The 19,152-nt window shown below is 41.6% G+C and overlaps 1 protein-coding gene across 1 annotated transcript in view; it reads left to right on the forward strand.

Moving 5' to 3' along the window:
• myo10l1 (myosin X, like 1) overlaps positions 1-15,513 on the forward strand; it is a 38,270-nt gene extending 22,757 nt beyond the window's left edge. Inside the window, exons 10-43 of the mRNA XM_085379153.1 lie at positions 226-355; positions 457-575; positions 702-848; positions 1,833-1,933; positions 2,073-2,139; positions 2,408-2,500; positions 2,590-2,658; positions 2,742-2,824; positions 3,198-3,300; positions 3,459-3,539; positions 3,661-3,785; positions 3,887-4,004; positions 4,121-4,227; positions 4,309-4,576; positions 4,645-5,478; positions 5,661-5,784; positions 5,953-6,091; positions 6,693-6,797; positions 7,102-7,197; positions 7,301-7,394; positions 7,616-7,671; positions 8,549-8,691; positions 8,967-9,161; positions 9,402-9,559; positions 9,652-9,772; positions 10,231-10,379; positions 10,490-10,638; positions 10,736-10,943; positions 11,275-11,411; positions 11,510-11,633; positions 14,286-14,639; positions 14,843-15,019; positions 15,108-15,299; positions 15,409-15,513. Coding sequence (XP_085235279.1) covers positions 226-355; positions 457-575; positions 702-848; positions 1,833-1,933; positions 2,073-2,139; positions 2,408-2,500; positions 2,590-2,658; positions 2,742-2,824; positions 3,198-3,300; positions 3,459-3,539; positions 3,661-3,785; positions 3,887-4,004; positions 4,121-4,227; positions 4,309-4,576; positions 4,645-5,478; positions 5,661-5,784; positions 5,953-6,091; positions 6,693-6,797; positions 7,102-7,197; positions 7,301-7,394; positions 7,616-7,671; positions 8,549-8,691; positions 8,967-9,161; positions 9,402-9,559; positions 9,652-9,772; positions 10,231-10,379; positions 10,490-10,638; positions 10,736-10,943; positions 11,275-11,411; positions 11,510-11,633; positions 14,286-14,639; positions 14,843-15,019; positions 15,108-15,299; positions 15,409-15,513 — 5,271 coding nt within the window. The remainder of the gene's footprint in view (positions 1-225; positions 356-456; positions 576-701; positions 849-1,832; positions 1,934-2,072; positions 2,140-2,407; positions 2,501-2,589; positions 2,659-2,741; positions 2,825-3,197; positions 3,301-3,458; positions 3,540-3,660; positions 3,786-3,886; positions 4,005-4,120; positions 4,228-4,308; positions 4,577-4,644; positions 5,479-5,660; positions 5,785-5,952; positions 6,092-6,692; positions 6,798-7,101; positions 7,198-7,300; positions 7,395-7,615; positions 7,672-8,548; positions 8,692-8,966; positions 9,162-9,401; positions 9,560-9,651; positions 9,773-10,230; positions 10,380-10,489; positions 10,639-10,735; positions 10,944-11,274; positions 11,412-11,509; positions 11,634-14,285; positions 14,640-14,842; positions 15,020-15,107; positions 15,300-15,408) is intronic.
• The last annotated feature ends 3,639 nt before the right edge of the window (positions 15,514-19,152 follow it).

Genomic DNA, 19,152 nt, shown 5'->3' on the forward strand with positions numbered 1-19,152 from the left:
CTTAGATTGTAAAGTTTGATGTCCTCACAGCCATAAAACTGTTAATCTTTTTTGTTGAACACTGACATATTGTTGTCTTAAGAGCAGAGCAGGTTAGCCTCAGAGAAATAAAGATCTTTTCCCCTCCATTTATCAAACCTTTTTCTGGGATGTGAATGTTATCAATGAACCTTTGGCTCTGAGAAAGTGCTCACAATCGCTTTCCCCGTGCTCGTCTTTGCACAGGAGGCGCTAAAGGTCTTGGAGTTCACGGAGGAGGAGATCAGAGACATGTTTAAGCTGCTGTCGGGAGTCTTACAACTTGGCAACATTGAGTTCATGACTGCAGGAGGAGCTCAGATCACCACCAAGCAAGGTCAGAGAAGTGCTCATAGAAAGTGAGTTAGATGATATAAAAATCGAGGTAGACATAGAAAACGTTCCAGATGTTTAACATGTCTTTGTCCATGTTTCCAGTGGTTACCAATGCCAGTGAGCTGTTGGGGCTGGATGCCTTCCAGCTGTCTGAAGTCATGACTCAGCGCTCCATAATCCTCAGAGGAGAGGAAATCTGTTCCCCACTTACTATTGAGCAGGTCCCTATACACACATGCATATAAACACACTTTAATTTACCCCTCCATGTTTGATTTCTGCCTCTTCCTGACATAGTCACATTACTCATTTCAATCCTCCCTTGGGTTTCCCCCTCATTGCTGCAGGCTATTGATTCCCGGGACTCTGTCGCCATGGCGTTATACTCCCAGTGTTTCTCCTGGATCATCCTCAAGATTAATCAGAAGATTAAGGGGAAGGAAAACTTCAAATCCATCGGCATCCTTGACATCTTTGGCTTTGAGAACTTTGAGGTGAGGGCTTTGACCTTCCCTCTGTTTGGCAAATTTTGATTTTGAGGTCATGAATTTTCTCCTCCGCTTCCTAAGCTGCCAGCTGCTACTCATCCTGTTACTAAGCAAGATTAATGAGTTTCTTACTACTGACTAATCACTTCACTGAAACACTGAGTTATCATTCATATAGGATTCTGACAAAGACAAATGAAAAAGCTTACTAATAAGGTTTTTCTTTTCTATAAAAGAAAGAGCTATACGAAAAACAGAAATTAGAGGCCAGGTGTAACAGAGAATAATTTATTAACAAAACTTAAGAATTTACAAAAGTATTTTTTGAGTCTCTTTAGACCAGGGGGATAAAAAGGCAGAGAGGCAGAAGGGAAATAATATGGAGCTGGCAGGTTGAGTACTGACTGCAGGAGAGCACTGAGATGATCTGAGCCAAGCCAAGGAGAGGACAGAAGGAAAGCCAAATTAGGGAAAGCTGCAGAAGCAGGAAAGCTCGATAGGACCAAAGCAGGACCGGATCTGCCATCTGATTAGTGGACACAAAAAAACCTTATAAACAAACATATTAAACAGCGGTTGAATGAGACTAAATGGGAGTCTAATAGTGGAGTTTTCAAGGCAGAGGAAACCACAGAAGAGGGTATAGGGTTCCTTTCTGCTTGGTTAACTTCTAACAGATTAGCAAATGCATTACTTGTTCATAATGATACAGCAAAGAGCCAGAATTAGGGCACTGAAAATAAAAGAAGAACTTGAATAAGCATTTTCTCTTTTTTCTGGCAAAACTGGAATACTTTGGAAACGTGCTACTAGCTGGATTCATGAACCCAGAGTTAGCTGAGCCACACGATAACCAGCTTTGTGATTGCCGTTATGCAGGATCGCCATTTTTAGATTCACTGATCCAGATGATCCAGACAAAGTTGAGCTTGTTTCACGACACAGAACCATGACATGTCTGTAAGTCAATCCCTGCCTCTGTGCCTGTAGGTCAACCGGTTTGAACAGTTTAACATCAATTATGCCAATGAGAAGCTTCAGGAGTACTTCAACAAGCACATCTTCTCTCTGGAGCAGCTGGAGTACAACCGGTACGTGAATATGGAACCTAAAGACATTCGGATTGTGAAGCGGACTTTAAAGTGTTTAAGGAAAAGGGAATGGAAGAGTAAATTTAAATATGACCTTTTTCTTTTTCCTTGCATAAATATTTTGTTGTACTCTCCACAGGGAAGGTGTTCAGTGGGAAGCAATTGATTGGATGGACAATGCCGAGTGTCTTGACCTCATAGAGAAGGTAAAAAATACATTTGCTATAACTCATAGCATAAATGTAATGAAGATGTTAGTTTTTGAGTGCATGATCTTTTCTCAGTCCGTTGAAGGGAATTGAAATAAAAACTCCAGTACTTCACCATTACTAAAGACCAGCTTGGGTGCCTCCTTCAGATCTGTTTTTGGAAATCTAATAATTTGTGGGGCCGATGTCTTAGAAAGTGGTGCTGATTTCATAATACTGATGCAATAACACCACTTTACCCCTCCCCCCTCCTTCTCTGTCCTAGAAACTGGGCTTGTTGGCACTAGTGAATGAAGAGAGCCGATTCCCCAAAGGAACAGACTTCACTCTGCTGGAGAAGTTGCACAGCCGACACTCTGTGAGTTATTTACACATCTCCTAATGACCTCTATGCGTAATTCACTAAATGCTGAGCTTATGTTAAATGCCATGCTTCTGTTTTTGCAGACAAACCCTTACTATGTCAAGCCCAGACTTGCTGATCATCAGTTTGGTATCAAACATTATGCTGGAGAGGTGAGTTTTATTCAGAACGGACCTGCTGCACGCCATCATTGTGTTGTAAAGTCAGTGTAGTTTATAATATCTGTTTCCGACAGGTCCTCTATGATGTCAGAGGAATCCTGGAGAAGAACAGAGACACATTCAGAGATGACATCCTGAACATGCTCAAGGACAGCAGGTAATATCTGCAGATATGATGGTTAATTAGGACTCAGAGGTCTAATTAACCAGTCATTCAAAGAAAGAAGGGTTTTAAAGGTAAATCCATGTTTTGTTTGCCTTGTTTTAAGCTGATATGAATTATTGGGCTGAAGTCCAAACAATAACCAAAATAATGGATATTAGTTTCTGAAAATATGAAAAAAGTGTTTCTAAAAGCTTCTAATGAGCTTTGAAACTGACCATCCAAACACACTGTGGTGGATTTTTTGTTTATTTTTTCCAGCTCTGCCAGTTTCCTTGTTGTTATCCCGATGTACCCTGTAATACGTTTTCTAACATGAGTTAGCAGATGCGTGTGTTTCATCCTTTGTATTTCTGTCGATTCATAGACTGGACTTCATCTACGACTTGTTTGAAAAGGTCGGCAGCAGGAACAATGAGGAGAAGATGGGAACAGCCCGGCGTAAACCTACAGTGAGCTCCCAGTTCAGGGTGAGTGATATGATGTTGGTGCTAACTGTTAACTAAGGGTCTTGAACTGAGAGAATAATTAAAACGCATTAAAGAAAATGTTTTTGGGGTTTTTTGGAATGGTAGTTATGATTGTTATGGCGATGTATCGGCATTTATTGTTTTCTTAATCTCTTTAGGACTCTCTTCACGCTCTTATGGCCACTCTGAGTGTTTCCAATCCTTTCTTCATTCGCTGCATTAAGCCCAACATGGAAAAGGTCTGTTTTTTCTATCCAATGTCTTTATCTACTCACATATTCATGTTAATATCACTATCTGACAGTATTATTCTGTACTATATCAAGGTTATGTGTTAAATCCTTTGTATCATCCTTTCAGACTCCAAATGTGTTTGACCCGGAGGTCGTGCTGAATCAGCTGAGGTATTCTGGGATGTTGGAGACCGTGAAGATCCGTCGTGCTGGCTTCCCAGTTCGCAGAACATTCAAAGATTTCTTCTCTCGGTAAAGATCTCTAAATCTACATTCTTACATATTTTTCTATATCTGTGATTTGTTTTTTAAAAGTATCAATTCTTTTCTTTAACGTTACATTTTTATGGCAGTTATAAGATCATTCTGAAAGAAAAGGTGCCGACAGCAGGAGATGATAAGAAGAGAACCACAGACCTTCTGACCAAATATGATAAGACCAAGAAGGAGTGGCAGTTAGGCAAGACTAAGGTGAGGTTTTTTTTTTACCTTTTGGAGATCTAAAATGGCAAAGTTTTGTACAGTGTCTCATATCAAGGTTGTTTAACAGGCTGGCTATAAACTGTTGTCACCTCTTTGTTTTGCAGGTGTTCATGAAGGAGTCTTTGGAGCAGCGTTTAGAGAAAGACAGAGATGAAGTCCGCCGCCAAGCCGCCATGATAATCCGAGCCCACCTACTCACTTTTTCTGCTAAGTAAGAATCTTGTGACGTGAAGTCATGTTTTTGGGACCAGTTATGTTTGTTGCTTTGAATTTTGTGTTATTCGATCCACAGGAAGCACTTCAAACGTGCACGTGCCAGCGTCGTCACCCTCCAGAAACACTTACGAAGGCACATCCAACGCAAACGGTTTGTGAAGCAGCGCAAGGCAGCGGTGGTGCTGCAGAAACACCGACGAGGTCAGGTGGCGCGTGCTCACGTTCGAAAACTGAGAGGGGAGAAGAAGAAGAAGGAAGAAGAGCAAAAGACGAAGGAGGAAGAGGAGAAGGAGAAAACGCTGGGCGAAGGGGAGACGGAGGAAGCGGAGGGAGCAGATGCAAAGGTAAAGCCGTCAGAAGCATCTTCACTGGCATTAATGGGAGTGTTTTAACCCTTTCGTCTGCTCTTTAGGATGAAACTCGCCAAATGGAGGAGATCCTGCAGCTCGAGAGAGAGATTGAGCGCTTGCAGAAGAAGAGGGAGGATGAAGTGTCGCAGCTCTGTGAGTCGTCCAAGCAGGAGCTGCAGCTGCGCCGGGACGCTGAGCTCAAGCGGATGAAAAAGGAGGCATCGCGCAAGGCCACGGAGCTCATCGACCTCCTGAACTTTGGAGGCGTTGATCCCTCACTGGGAGCAGTCGGGGCTAAGCCCGCTGCAGAGGTGAAAGCTCCAAAAGGTGCCAGCACCACCAGAGGAGCATCCAAAGAAGAGGATGTAGACGAAGGCTTTCATGCTGAGGAGGAGTGTATCCCCTTGCCTGACTTCCCTCCCCCTGCTGAGACAAATGCTCCTGTGGATCAGGAAATATTTGCCCAACTCCCTCCTCCACCACCTGCCTTTGCAGAGGGAACAGTGCCCCCTGTACCACCTCCTCCGCCCCCCCTTCCATCAGACAGCATGCTTGCGGGTGGAATTCCTCCTCCACCTCCCCTCCCTCCACCCGGAGATGGCACCACTGTGCCTCCACCACCGCCTCCACCAGGAGAGGAGGAGAAGAAAGAGCCAGAAAGGAAAGTGAGCATGGTGGAGAGCCTCGTAGATGGCGAGGAGCCGATCTACAGCATGCCGGCCGACACAGAATCAGATTACGACCAAGAAGAGGAAGAGGGGTCAGTCACCGCCGGAGACGACAGCTCCGTGTCGGGAAGCAACCGAGGGAGCGCGGCTGTGGCGGACGAGGAACACCCCAGGAAGTCGACCTGCACCAACGCCAGCATCGAGTCCTACAGAGGCAGCTCTGACTCTGTGAGGACACACACTTACACGCATCCTCACAAGCGTGCACGCAGATATGTATGAGCAGCTAGAGTATACAGTGCATTTTAACTCATTGTAATAAACTGTTAGCGTGCTATCTCATTATGGAATAAAAGTAATTATTATTAAAAGCATAAGCAGGTCACTAACGTTCTTGTGTCATGTTGCAGTATGCGGACAGTGATGATGAACATGATGGCATGATGGACACTGATGAAGAAGTGACAAATGGCAGGGTGACTTTGCTCAATGGAAATGGGCCACCATATTTCCACGGCTACCTATACATGAAGGGTATAGATGTTTTTCTTTGTAGAGCTGGTGTTTCTGATCTATTTCTGTAGCACTTGCATTATTAAATATAGCAGATAATCATAGCTCTGCTCTTTCAGTGTGGGCACCAAATCCTATCCACTAGACCTTTTTTTTAATTGACTATGTCTCCCAATTGTGCTCCCTCAGCTGGTCTCATGATCCCATGGAGGAGGCGCTGGTGCGTGTTAAAGGACGAGACCTTCATGTGGTTCCGGTCCAAACAAGAGTCTCTGAAGTCAGGCTGGCTCTACAAGAAAGGAGGAGGACTGTCCACTCTGTCACGGAGGTTGTTGTAGTTATTACTGAGCGAAGCCTGCATGCTTTGCAAATAAAAGCACTATTACAGCTCAGCGCAATCTGATGATGTGATGATTTTTACAAAGCTGTTCAGAAAATGTCAACAAGATGGGTCTGTGAGATCCTACCACACTGCCAAGCAGAAGATCTTAAAATGTAACTGAATGTTTCATATTTCCTCATAATTCTATAAAAGGTGAAGTATAATACAGTATGACAGCTTCATGTAACACCACAGTGTTTGTTAGCTTGATTTATTTAAATGTAAATAGCTTAAAAGTCACAGATTTATTGAATCCGCATGAATGGGTTAATTTGTCTGTAGTTCTGAATGCCGTTGAGTATTTGTGTAACTATAGGGATTAAACCCCCTGCAGGAGTTCACTACAATACATTAAAGCCAATGTATTAAGCTTTTAGTGGTTCTTCAATTAGTTGGTAATTGATTTAGGAAAAGTATGTGTTCAGAGTAAAAGTTGGTGGTTTTCTTTTTGGGGAAAGAGATGTAGTTGTGATCTTGTTAAATAGAAAGGTTGAGAGGGCAATATTAAGCTTATGAAGAGTGCTCATAGTGTCTTATTTCTCTGCAGGAATTGGAAGATGCGCTGGTTTGTTCTGAGGGACAGTAAGCTAATGTACTACGACAACGACAGTGAGGAGAAACTCAAGGGAACCATCGACATCCGAGCAGCCAAGTAAGATTTCTGACAAACCCCACCACCAGAAAATCACACAAAGTTTTCTTCACTATTTGTCTAGAGTTGTGTGGCTAGCAAAACTCAAGAAAAAACAAACAGAAAATCACAAGCAAATACAGAAACATGTTTCAAGCAGACCAGATCATAATGGAAATTTACTGATTTAAAATGTGTTGTATGCAGCTCGGGCATGTTCTTCAGCTTCTCGCTGGATCAATGGAAATTTCCTCTTGATTTCTGGTCCACTGGTCCAGACAGAACCTGAATTTCTCAAACGAGTGTCCTTTTTATGACTTCATAGGGAGATTGTGGATAACCATGAAAAGGAGAACGCTCTGAACATTGTGACAGATGAGAGGACATACCAAGTGTTCGCAGAGTCGCCTGAGGATGCGAGGTATGACGTAGACTTGACCATAGACTGCTAATAATAAAAACAAGCACCTATCCCTGTCTGATTTCATAGCTTTAACATGATGGCATCCTCTTCGTCTGTGCAGTGGGTGGTTCAACGTGCTCAGTAAGGTGCGAGTGTGCACTCCCGAGCAGCTGCTGGAGATGTCCCATGAACAGGCCAACCCCAAAAATGCTGTGGTCAGTCTTTTAAAAACACGAATCAGTAAATTCCTCTGATCTGAAAATATTCTTCCCACAAAATGTGCATGTTCGATAGCTTGTAATTGGTTGTAGGTGATTATTGTTTTAATGGTTTTCTTATCGAAAACGATACAGATAAGGTTGTGAACAGTCACGAGTTGGATTGGTTTATTAAGACAAATAGTTCAGTTTGAACAATGCTCTCCTTTCTCATTCAGGGAACTCTTGATGTGGGATTGATTGACTCCGTTTGTGCATCAGACAACCCTGATCGGTAAGTTTGATCAGCTAGAAAAGAAGCTGATGTTCTCCTCATATGCAGAAGAAGAAGAAATTCTCTCTCTGGTTGGAGTATGAATGAAGAACTTAGTAGAAAAGAATGACGAGCAACTTTATACAAGACCTGAGACTTACTTTAGTGCCAAGATCAGCACTAAAGAAATGCAATGCAGCCACAGGTGCTTGTTTTGCACCATGTGGCTGCAAAACAAACCCAAATCATCACCCCTCCAAAACCAAGCTTGACAGTTATTATGAGGTGTTTCTCCTGATTTGCTGTGATTGGTTTTCACCGAGCGTGCCACTGTGCATTATCTACAAACACTCCACTTTAGTCTCATCTGTCCAAAGGACTTTGTTCTTGTTGTGTGTTCAGATGTAACTGTGGAAACCTAAGCCATACTGTTATGTTCTTTTTAGAAAGAAAGAGGCTTGTTCAGTCTTCTTCTAATTGTGCTGTCATGAAATTTAACATTTAGCATGATAACTGAGGTCTGTAGAGTGTTAATTTTTGCAGTTTATGTGCACATTGCTTTATCTGAGCTTGAGATGAAGTCGCTCGCGGGAAGACTGGCATCGGTCTTGAATGTTTTCCACTTGAAATCTTTCTCACTGTAGCACCATGGTTTCCAAATTGTTTGGAAATCAATGTTTGCCTACTCAGACTGACTGGCAGCAACAGTTCTATCTCTGAGATAAATGCTGATATTTTTCCTCTGTGGCATCATGTCAATACCTGAATGGTCCATATGAGAAACCTGGCAGAATTTCTCACTATATTGAGGTGGTCACGCTTGCTGATCATCAATTGGTCAAGTGCATTTTGTTAGCAACACCTGGCTGCTACTTACCCTCATAGTTCATGTTTTCAGGCCAAACTCTTTCGTCATCATTACGGCCAATCGTGTGATCCACTGCAACAGCGACACACCAGAGGAGATGCATCACTGGATCAGTCTGCTGCAGAAACCCAAAGGAGATGCCAGGATAGATGGACAGGAGTTCCTTGTCAGAGGTGAGGGTTTTGGATATTTTCAAACTTATAGATGCAACTCTGTGCTTTCTATATTTTATTACTTTTTTTTTTTTACTTTTGGGAATATTTTAAGCAAGAAAATATTGGGCCATTTATAGATGTTAGAACTATACGCATTATCTGTATTTAATTTTCGCTAAAAACACCATACTGTCATTTTTAAAACAGTCTATCTTCAACGTAAAGGTTTAGGTATCACAATATTTTCTACATTCTTTTTCCTCTTGTTGCCTCCCTCTCCTCTCCATCTTCAGGGTGGCTCCAAAAGGAGATGAAGACAAATGCCAAGAGCACCTCCCTTAAGCTGAAGAAGCGCTGGTTTGTTTTAACCCACAACTCCCTGGATTACTACAAGAGCTCAGAGAAAAACTCCTCCAAGATGGGAACTCTGGTCCTTAACTCCCTCTGTTCTGTCATTCAGCCGGATGAACGAGTGCACAGGGAGACAGGTGAGCAGAGAGAAATGAAAGGAACGGGAAAGAAGGGCACATTTAATCAGGGATTATACTTACGAGGTTAGGGATATATGCCGGTGTCTCAGTTTACAATTATAGACTTGATAAATGTACCAGTACCCTGGTTTTATTGAATTAGATTAAAAGGATTTATTGCACAACTCTCATAAAACTTAATCACGATGTTAGTAGAAATAATTTTATTGGATTTAACCCACCCTCTTTTTTTTACAGGCTACTGGAACATCATCGTGTACGGGAGGAAGCATTCCTACCGTCTTTATACTAAGATGCTGAATGAAGCCATGAGGTGGACAGCTGCTATACAGGGAGTCATAGACAGCAAGACCCCAATAGAAACACCAACTCTGCAGCTCATCAGAGACATCAAGGTAAGACGCTCACATAGACAGAGTAAATTCAAATTCATCAGCAGATGTGTGTCTTTAAGATGATTTTTTTTTACACCATTGTGTCTTCTCAGGAAAATAGTGTGAACCCAGAAATAGTGGAGCAGATGTACAGGAGGAACCCCATCCTCAGATACACACAGCATCCTCTGCATGCGCCTCTACTGCCCCTCCCTTACGGAGAGGTCACCAGCTGTGAGTGAAATAGAGAAACCTCTTACGCTCCCAACTTCCTGTTTCATAGGAAATTAAAGAGGCCAAAAAAACCCACTCAAAAAAGTGTAAAATGGAGTAAAAGTTCTGTCATAGGGTGAAAAACTGGGTATACCCAGGAGGGGTCGCCAGCAGATCACAGGACTAACATAGAGCTAGACAAGGACAAGCTCACAGATCCACAGCCAGAGCTAGTTTAGAGTTGTCATTAAATTTAACAAGCATTTCTCTGGACTGTGATAACAATTGGTGTCCACAAACAGGAGCTTCAGAAGGGAACCTGCACGGGCAGCCACAGGGAGAACATGCAGACAACATGTTTAACACTTTAAAATGCTGACATTGGCACAACAGTCATCCTTTAATGTAATCTTTCTTGATGTTACTGTTCTCATCTTTAGCCTAATTGATTACCTACGTGTTTTTATTTCTCCGTGCAGTACAAAGGCAGCAGGGTTACGCCAGTCTGCAGGATGAGGCCGTGCGAGTTTTCAACTCACTACAGGAGATGGAGACACTGGCAGACACGGTGCCCATCATTCAGGGCATCCTGCAGACGTGTCAGGACCTGCGCCCTCTCAGGGATGAGGTACTTTTGTATATTTACTTTCAGAATAAAACTTGAATATTTTATTTCCCATAGAATATTCTTTCAGTTTTCCAGCTGTTTACACTCTGATAAAAATCTTTTCCCCACAGGTTTATTGCCAGGTGATCAAGCAGACCAATCATGTGCCTCAGCCTAACAGTCCAGCCAATCGTGCACACTGGCATCTGCTCACCTGCATGAGCTGCACCTTCCTACCCAGTCGAGCCATCCTCAGATACCTCCGCTTCCACCTCAAGAGGTGAGCGTCTGCATTAGGGATAGCATTTCCCTCACAAAGCATCCATAAAATGCATGCGTGTAAATGTGTTGTGTATATTTGTGTATTTGTAACTCAGGATACGTGAGCGTTATCCAGGCGCGGAGATTGAGCGGTATGCCACCTTCATTGGAGAATCCCTGAAGAAGACCAAAACTCGTGAGTTTGTTCCCTCTCAGGAGGAGATCGCCGCCCTGCTGCTGAGGCAGGAGATGAGCACTACTGTCTACTGCCATGGAGGAGGTTCCTGCAAGATCTCCATCAACTCACACACCACTGCTGGAGAGGTGCATAAACACAATAGATACACAAACATATTTCTCTTTGAAATGCATTATTTAAAATGCACACCTGTAAGATAAAGTTAGAAGTGTGTTCATTTTACACTTGTATTGAGTGTAATGATCCATCACTCACACCTATATCTGGAGACTTGCAGTCGCATTAGCTCATCTTAAACATAAAAGAACAAAAATTAACCTTGAATAGAAGGAGAAAGCTGAGGCTGGGTGCATGTGATTTGCAAGTGATCTTTGAATTATTTGAAAAACCCTTTCAGGATGAAATAAATCAGTTTCAATGGGAATACTAAACGCCGTCTGAATGTTGTTACTGCAGGTTGTAGAGAAGCTGATCAGAGGTCTGGCCATGGAGGAAAGCAAGAATTTGTTTTCTCTGTTTGAGCACAACAGCTTCACAGACCGAGCTCTGGAGAGCAGAGTGATTGTGGCAGATGTTCTGGCCAAGTTCGAGAGGTATCCGAGTCTTTGTGAACAAACACTGCCGTCCATTTAACCGTGTCTTTGTTGTACACTTTGCAGTAACGCATGGCATGTTTTCCTTTATTTTTCAGACTGGCAGGCAGTGAAGAAGAGGAGGAGGAAGGAGAATGGAAACTCTACTTTAAACTGTACTGTTTCTTGGATGTAGAGAGCATGCCCAAAGAGGGAGTGGAGTTTGCTTTCATGTTTGAACAGGTGAGATTTACTCTAATTATTATGTTTAGCTCAAAGTGATAACCTAAATGCTGACACAAGAAGAAGCAGGTGAGACCAAAAAAGGTGAGCTTTAAAAAATATTGCTGAAGAAGAACAGAAGGTAGATCAGGCATGAGTAAAAAACTCTAAAGGATGTCCGAAAGAAAACAAGGAAATCTTATTTGTATAGCACTTTTAAAACCAAAATGCTTTAGAATAAAATTAATGAAATTTTCATAAAGTTTAATCCTACACACATTCACAATATTTCTACATAATAACACAACAGCAGCCTGTCTTCCAGAGTTCCAGAGATTAGCAGCTTCTAGAAGCTTCTCAAAAGTTATTAAGAAATAAACCTTAATAATCTTGAGTCAGTGTGGGTGTCTCGGGTTGGTGTCAAGGTTGACCCAAATCCACAAGAAGAAGTTCAGCAAGTGACGGACAACAATGTCTATAAATCGAAGCAGGAGGAAACATAAAGAGGCAAAAGAGAACAAACAGAGAACAAAAAGCACAACAGGGCAGAAAAATAAGGCAACCTGAGGCTTCAAATATACTGGTGACTACAGTTAACTAAAAGTGATCTAACAACTAAAACTAACTAAACAAAAATAAAAACTAGACTTTAAAAAAACCAAAACGATCTGAAACAGTTTTGTATCCATCCATCCGCTTCTGTTTATCCTTTTCGGGGTCGCGGGGGGCACTGGAGCCTATCCCAGCTGTCTTAGGGCGAGAGGCAGGGTACACACTGGACAGGTCACCAGTCTGTCGCAGGGCTAACACATAGAGACAGACAACCAATCGGACTCACATTCACTCCTATGTGTAATTTAGTGTTTCCAATTAACCTAACCCCACTAACTGCATGTCTTTGGACTGTGGGAGGAAGCTGGAGTACCCAGAGAGAACCCACGTAAACACGGGAAACATGCAGACTCCACACAGAAAGACCCCAGCCTGATGGTAGAATTGAACTCAGGAATTCTTGCTGTGACGCAACAGTGCTAACCACCGTGTCACTGTAAAATAAAAATATAGATGAAATATCGCTAATTTTAGTATTTGTTAGCTTAGCAAAATTGTTATTACAGGTTGCCTGATGTATCTGTTTATTCAGACTCTGGATATCAACAAGACTCTAAATCAACTGCTATGAAAAAGTTCTGTGTTTTTATTGTAATATATTTACTGATTTTCCTAAATCTTGCCTTTGACATATGTCCACCATACAATGATAATTAAAAAGACCAAAACTTACACTGAAACTAATAAACCTAACCATTCTCAAACAATAAAAACTAAACCGAAACAAGAAAATCCACTCAGCAAACTAACTGAAAGTACACTGTACTTAAAAAGTCAAAATGAAATAAGAATAAAAACTAATTAGAAAAAAGTAAACTGCAATAACTCTTCTGGGGATTAATCTGGTCACAGCAACACAGCTGGAGAAAATAAGGAACAGGTGAAACAAATGAATGATACCAAAACATGGGAAGTAAAACTTCAAACATCAAACACAGGAGTGAACTAAATACCAGAGTAAAACAGGAAGTGAGCAGGGCACAGAGACGGCCACTTAACATGGGAACACAGGTGAGGCAGGAATAAACTGAAAGCATGAAATGATATGAATCACCAAAAACAGAAACCAGATAGTGAGCAAGAACACAAATAAGAAAACTTAAACAGAAGAAAGAAAAACTGGACTCATGATATAACAAATCTAAGTTAAAGCAACAACTCTACAGTAGGCAAACATTACTCATAAACCCAAACCATGCGATAACTAAAGATTCAGATGAAACAAAAAACATTGATCCAAAAAGAAACTAAGAAAACTCAAAATCCTGCGTCAGGGACCCAGTCATGTATGTAGGTTCAAGACCATTTAGGCCTTTAAACACAAACAGTGCCACTTTATACTGGATGTTTCTGTAAATTTTGGAATAACTAATAGATGATAGATAATTGACTAACTCCAGTGTACAGTGAAGAAAAAGATAATAACATCATCCTCCTAAGATAATAAGATAGTTCTGAGCTGGAAGAAACTGCTCTTGACCCCAACATTTCTTTGTTAAATTTCAAATTAATGTCCCAAGATTATCCCAATGTTTTTAACATGAATGAAAGGAATTAAAAAGCCCTTAAAATGTCTTATTTAACCTCTTAATTCGTAATCGTGCCAAATTATATGACCTCTGTTGTGGTTTAGCTGTAAGAAACTGTGTGACATCAAGTAGTTTTTATATCTAAAAGCTCCTTGAATGAAGAACAAAGCCATAATAATCTCAAAGGAGTAAAAACCAGAAACCAAAACTAATTAATGTTGACACCTGACAACAATCAAAATCTAAGTCTGGGTTAAACAAACTGGGGAACGATACACAGATAAATCAACGAGGACCTAAAGATTGTAAGTAAAACGAGGCTTTCCTACATGAACGATGTAGTGGTGGCTGTTGACTCGCTGGTTCTCTGGCATGAATGTATGACTAGGTGTATTCATTTTTAGTAAGATTACAAAAGCAGTATTTGAACGCAATTCCAATTGAGCCTGATATTTTCTCTTCCTGCTGAAGATGTGATCCAGTCAGGAAATATAAGTGTCAGAAATGCAGACTGTCTTGCTCTCTCTCCCAGGCGCACGAATCTTTGATAAGTGGTCACTTCCCGGCCTCGGAGGAAACGCTGCAGCACCTGGCCGCTTTACGTCTTCAGTATCTCCACGGTGATGGGGCAGGTCGAGCCGGGTGGAGCCTGGGGAGCGTCTACCCAATTGGACGTCTGCGCAACCGCATTTTGCACTCCACCAAACCGGGTGTGGGGGTCACAGGTGGAGCTGGAGGGGCTGGAGGTGTTGGAGCTGTAGATGGAAAAGGCGTGGCAGTAGGACAAGGTGGTGTCGGGCCCTGCGTAGAGAAACGAAAGACTCCGAGCTTCCTGGATGGCACCCTTAGGAGAAGTTTCAAGACTGGTTCACTGAAGAAGCAGAAGGTCAGTGATGGAGGAAAAAGTAGCTTTTCATTAAAGTTAAAGAAAATATAGCTACTTCATTTTAAAATTCTACTTTGCAAAAGTGATTTGTACAATTCTGCATCTTAAGTTCACTGAAATCCGTCTCCTGCTATACTAAATAATAAATGAATAAATAAATAAATATACACATGATAGTTCGGAGGATTCGCTGATTGTTTCAGATGGAGGATGAGCAAATGCTTGAGATGTGGGTGAAGGAGGAGACGTCTGCAACACGGACCAGCGTGCTCGAGAAGTGGACTCGTCTGCAGGGCATGCCGCAGCATCAGGCCATGCTGAAATACATGAGCATCATTAAGGAGTGGCCAGGATATGGCTCCACCCTATTTGATGTGGAGGTGAGGAAAAACGCTCAGAAGATCAATTTTGGAGCTTTGTACAAATAAATTTGATCTGCTTCTTTTCCCTTCTCTCTTCTCTTGCTAGTGTAAAGAGGGAGGTTTCCCTCATGATCTGTGGCTGGGTGTGAGCGCTGACAACGTGTCTGTGTATAAACGAGGAGAACCCAAACCGCTCGAGACCTTCCAGTACGAACACATCACCTTCTTCGGAGCGTCACAGCCCTGCACCTACAAGATCATCGTGGATGAGAGAGAGATGTACTTTGAGACTCCACTGGTGAGAGCTCATCATTCGTTGTCTAATCACCCCCCCTCAGCGTATTTTCTCAGCGTAGGATTTGATACCTCTTATCTAGGATGTACTAATCTCCTTTTTCACATTTTAGGTCGGCGAGATCACCAAGATTATGCGGGCCTACATCAACATGATGGTGAAGAAACGCTGCAGCATCATGTCTGTGTCCAGTGTTGCCAGTGCCTGGGTCAGGTGATCTCTCCCAGCCAGTCAAAGCTCTTCGTTCATCCATCTAGTGACACCCGACGCCTTGGCTCCTTGCATTGGTTGGTTGTGTTTTATAAAGGGCAGTCGCACCAACCAGCTCAACCTCCCACGTTGAATCATGAGCAGGGAATGAGCATCAATTACAAAAATGGGGAAAAAGTGGACACAGAAGCCAAATGCACACTCAACTGGCCTGGAGATCTATTAATAACGTAACATGAAATAGCATGAAAAAAAAAACTGTTTTGGGGGGCTGTCCCATCAAATACATAACCCTCAGCAGTAGTCCTGCATGTAGATGTTCAAGCACACACCAAACTCTCCGTTTTTGGACAAATTCAGAAACAACAAGCACAAAGCAGCCACCCAGTCCCAGTCAGCCCCAGGTGGCTCCTCCAACCTCCATTGCACTGCCAGACAGAAGAAAGCCACACTTTCTCAGTTTTGTTAGTTTCTATCTCACTTCTCCTCTAATTTCCGAGTCTCTCTCTTTCTCTTTATATATCCTCACTCTTTGTTTGCGGTCGCTGTTAAGTTAAAATGCTAAATTCTTGTTCTTGCTTGCTTTCTCTGTCTGTTATCGATAATATCAGCTCTGTCACGTCTGAGGAAAAGGACTCGGTGATTCGTCACCAAACAACATAGTGTTCACCTGCTCACTCGTCAGCGCCACTGTGTGGCCACAAGAAGAAAACTCAGCCAAAGGAAGCGGCTTTAAGTATTTAAAAAAAAAAAATCCTATAAATATTCCAGAGAAGAAAGATTTACTTTGGATGCTCTCCAAAGTATGTGCATGGCTACGAGCCTCACTTGGCTCTGCAAGAACAATATCCAGAACAATGGCCAGAAAACCCCCCAACAAACTTTTCCCTATTTATGTCTACATGTCACACAAGCTGGATAAATGTGTATATTCGCCTACGTGCACACATAAACTGAACAAACATGTATCATTTTGTATCGTATATCACACATTATAATAAGAATTATTGTTACATTTTTGGTGGCCGCTGCACTGTACAGTATATAAATGCCATACTAAATGCAATGTGACACCTGCCATGTAAGATACATGCAAGTGATTGGTGTTAATAATGACCACTGTATGTCTGAATATGATGCCAATACTGTACACTGGCTGTGCCATTAATGTGACTCACAGAGAAGTAAGAGTAAGATTTAAAAAAAAAAAAAAAAGGAAACAGACTATAGTGAGTCTGGCTGGTATCGTGGTCATATTTCTAAGAGCATTTTGATGAATTTATCATTGTTGTTATTTGTTGGACTCACTCTGAAGAATTAATTGGAGCCATGAAATCCTGTCTATCCTCATCTGCTCAAGCTATTCTCATTTTTTTCTTCAGAGATCAGGAGACTTAAGCAAAAATGCACACAACCTTGTTTGTCTGTGTTTTTAGCCTATTTATGAACATGTGATTTTTATTTAAACAATTACTGATAATACTGTTATTATTGTATTCCCCCTATCTTAGCCAACCTAAAGTGCTGTGTCTGCATTGCTGCTGTGTGTGTGAGTGTATTAATGGCGTAAACTGTTGGATACGAGAAGGGAAAAGAGAAGCGATACTACTGAAGTGATACTAGTGATACTACTGTATTCCTTGGAAAAAAAGAGATGAATTTACATGAGTAACTTTTGCGAAGAATGGTGTTGTAATTGTGAGTTAACGGGAAAAGCATGGAATATCAGGGGAGGGTTGAGGGGTTGTTTATTTCCTATTGTGCTGTATGTGTTGCAAAGTTTGTTCAGGAAGAATGAAAATATGCTTTTGATTATTCTTTTTTTTCGGCATCAGTGTACAAGAAGCAGATATGACACTGTGAGGACACGGGCTTGGAAAAAGTTTAATTGTGCACTTGGAATGCTGAAATTCATCACTGCTTTGTGTGTGTGTGTGTGTGTGTGCATGCGTGCGTGTGTTCTTTGGACTCGAAGTGAGGTCACCTGATGCTGTGCATTGCAGCTAGATGGCACTCATGTCAAACACCTGCAGAGAGCACTGTAAACAAAGTGTTCCCACAAAGCAGATATCCACTGGGAGTGCTCGCATAGCATGGAAAGTTACCGTCCAGCATGACAACATGCTCCAGTTATTTGTCTTATCTGGTTTAGATGAAGTTTCTAAACTTGTTTCTGTGGCAATAAGATTTTCAGGATTTGCCCCAAAGACAGATCTGGTTTGGCTTTTCACACCAGACACTAAAGTGAAGTTCTTCAGGTGAAATATGTTGTTGTTTTTCTAGTTCATCACATACTCTACAGGGTGGCAGCGATGATTTTAGAAAAACTGAGGCTGTGAATCCAAAACCCCTCCAACCCCTCTGAAGTGTTGCCCAGTAACCAAAAATAAATTTATCCACAGATTTAATGAAAAAAAACCTGAATTGCTTCTTTAAATATAACAATTTAAAGTCTAAGAATATTGAAATCAGTCTCTACGACATGTAAAGTTGTAAGTGTACAATGCAGAGATTTGCTAAAATTCTCCAAATTTTAATAACCTCAGTGTCTTTAATCATAGCTACGGCCTGAAAGCATACACACAGCCCACTGGGATCCTGCCTGTAGATTTAGAATAAGCAGAACTCACTCACAGGTTCCACTTTGAACTTTTGGTTAATTTAGTTTAATCTAAAAAAAAAAAAAAAGGAGTGAAAAACTGAAAAATTGAAGTTCACAAGCCATAAATCCTGAGGACCCTGGAGCTGTGAGATCTGGTTATTCTACATCTGTGGTTCTGTCTGTCACTGATATTACACTGAGTAAGAAGAACTTGCCCTGTAGTTGCTGAAATGTGATCAGCATGTTTCTTAATGGAAATTCTGATTACAAATCTGTCTTCAAGGGCAACTTCATCACAAAGGGTCCTGTTATCAGCCGCAGGCGGCCAAAGTGGGGCCCACTCTTATCTTGTGTTACGCTTATTATCACCTTTACATAGTAAAACATTGTGCTTGTTTAAACAAAAAGAACAACAAAAAAAAGAGAGAAAGAGAGAGATATGTGTGGTGTTCTTTTTTTATTTGTAACTGGCTTTACAAAATTATGCTTTAATAAATTATTGAAAATGGTCCTATATTTACCGTGATCTTTGTGTACTTATTTTTGAACAGAGTGGAAGTTTTTCAGGGAGCTGTGCATGTGCTGGCACTAGGGCTCCAAACCTCTTTGCCTTTGGATGTCCTGTTCGTTTCATGAAGTTTATCATCTAATTTGTTGAAACAAAATATGGAAGCTTTAGAAGAGCTGAGGAGCTGGGGAGCTAAGCTGCCCAACAACATCTAGCTCATGAAGTCCTCTACAACAATTAGCTGTTATGTGTTAGCATTTGTTATAGAGTCACTTTCCTACTGTGGGAGGCCAACACAGAGCTTGGGAATGAATGGATTAAACGAAACAGCTGTAAAAAGGTATGATCCATCAGGAAAAAAGCTAATGTTTTAACTGTGACTTTTTAAAAATATACTTTTTGTGTGTGTCAAAGCAGCTATTTTTGTAAACTCCGTTTATTCAGCGCATAGTTTAAATGACGTATATCGAAATGCACTGCGCTCTGCCAACGCCTTTCCCTCTTTTGTCTGTTTGGGTGCGTAAAGAGAGCGTGCG

Source organism: Diplotaxodon limnothrissa, linkage group LG19 (genome assembly GCF_057381915.1).
Source record: "Diplotaxodon limnothrissa isolate DT_005_m linkage group LG19, D_limnothrissa_male_GT1.1, whole genome shotgun sequence".
Classification (NCBI taxonomy): domain Eukaryota; kingdom Metazoa; phylum Chordata; class Actinopteri; order Cichliformes; family Cichlidae; genus Diplotaxodon; species Diplotaxodon limnothrissa.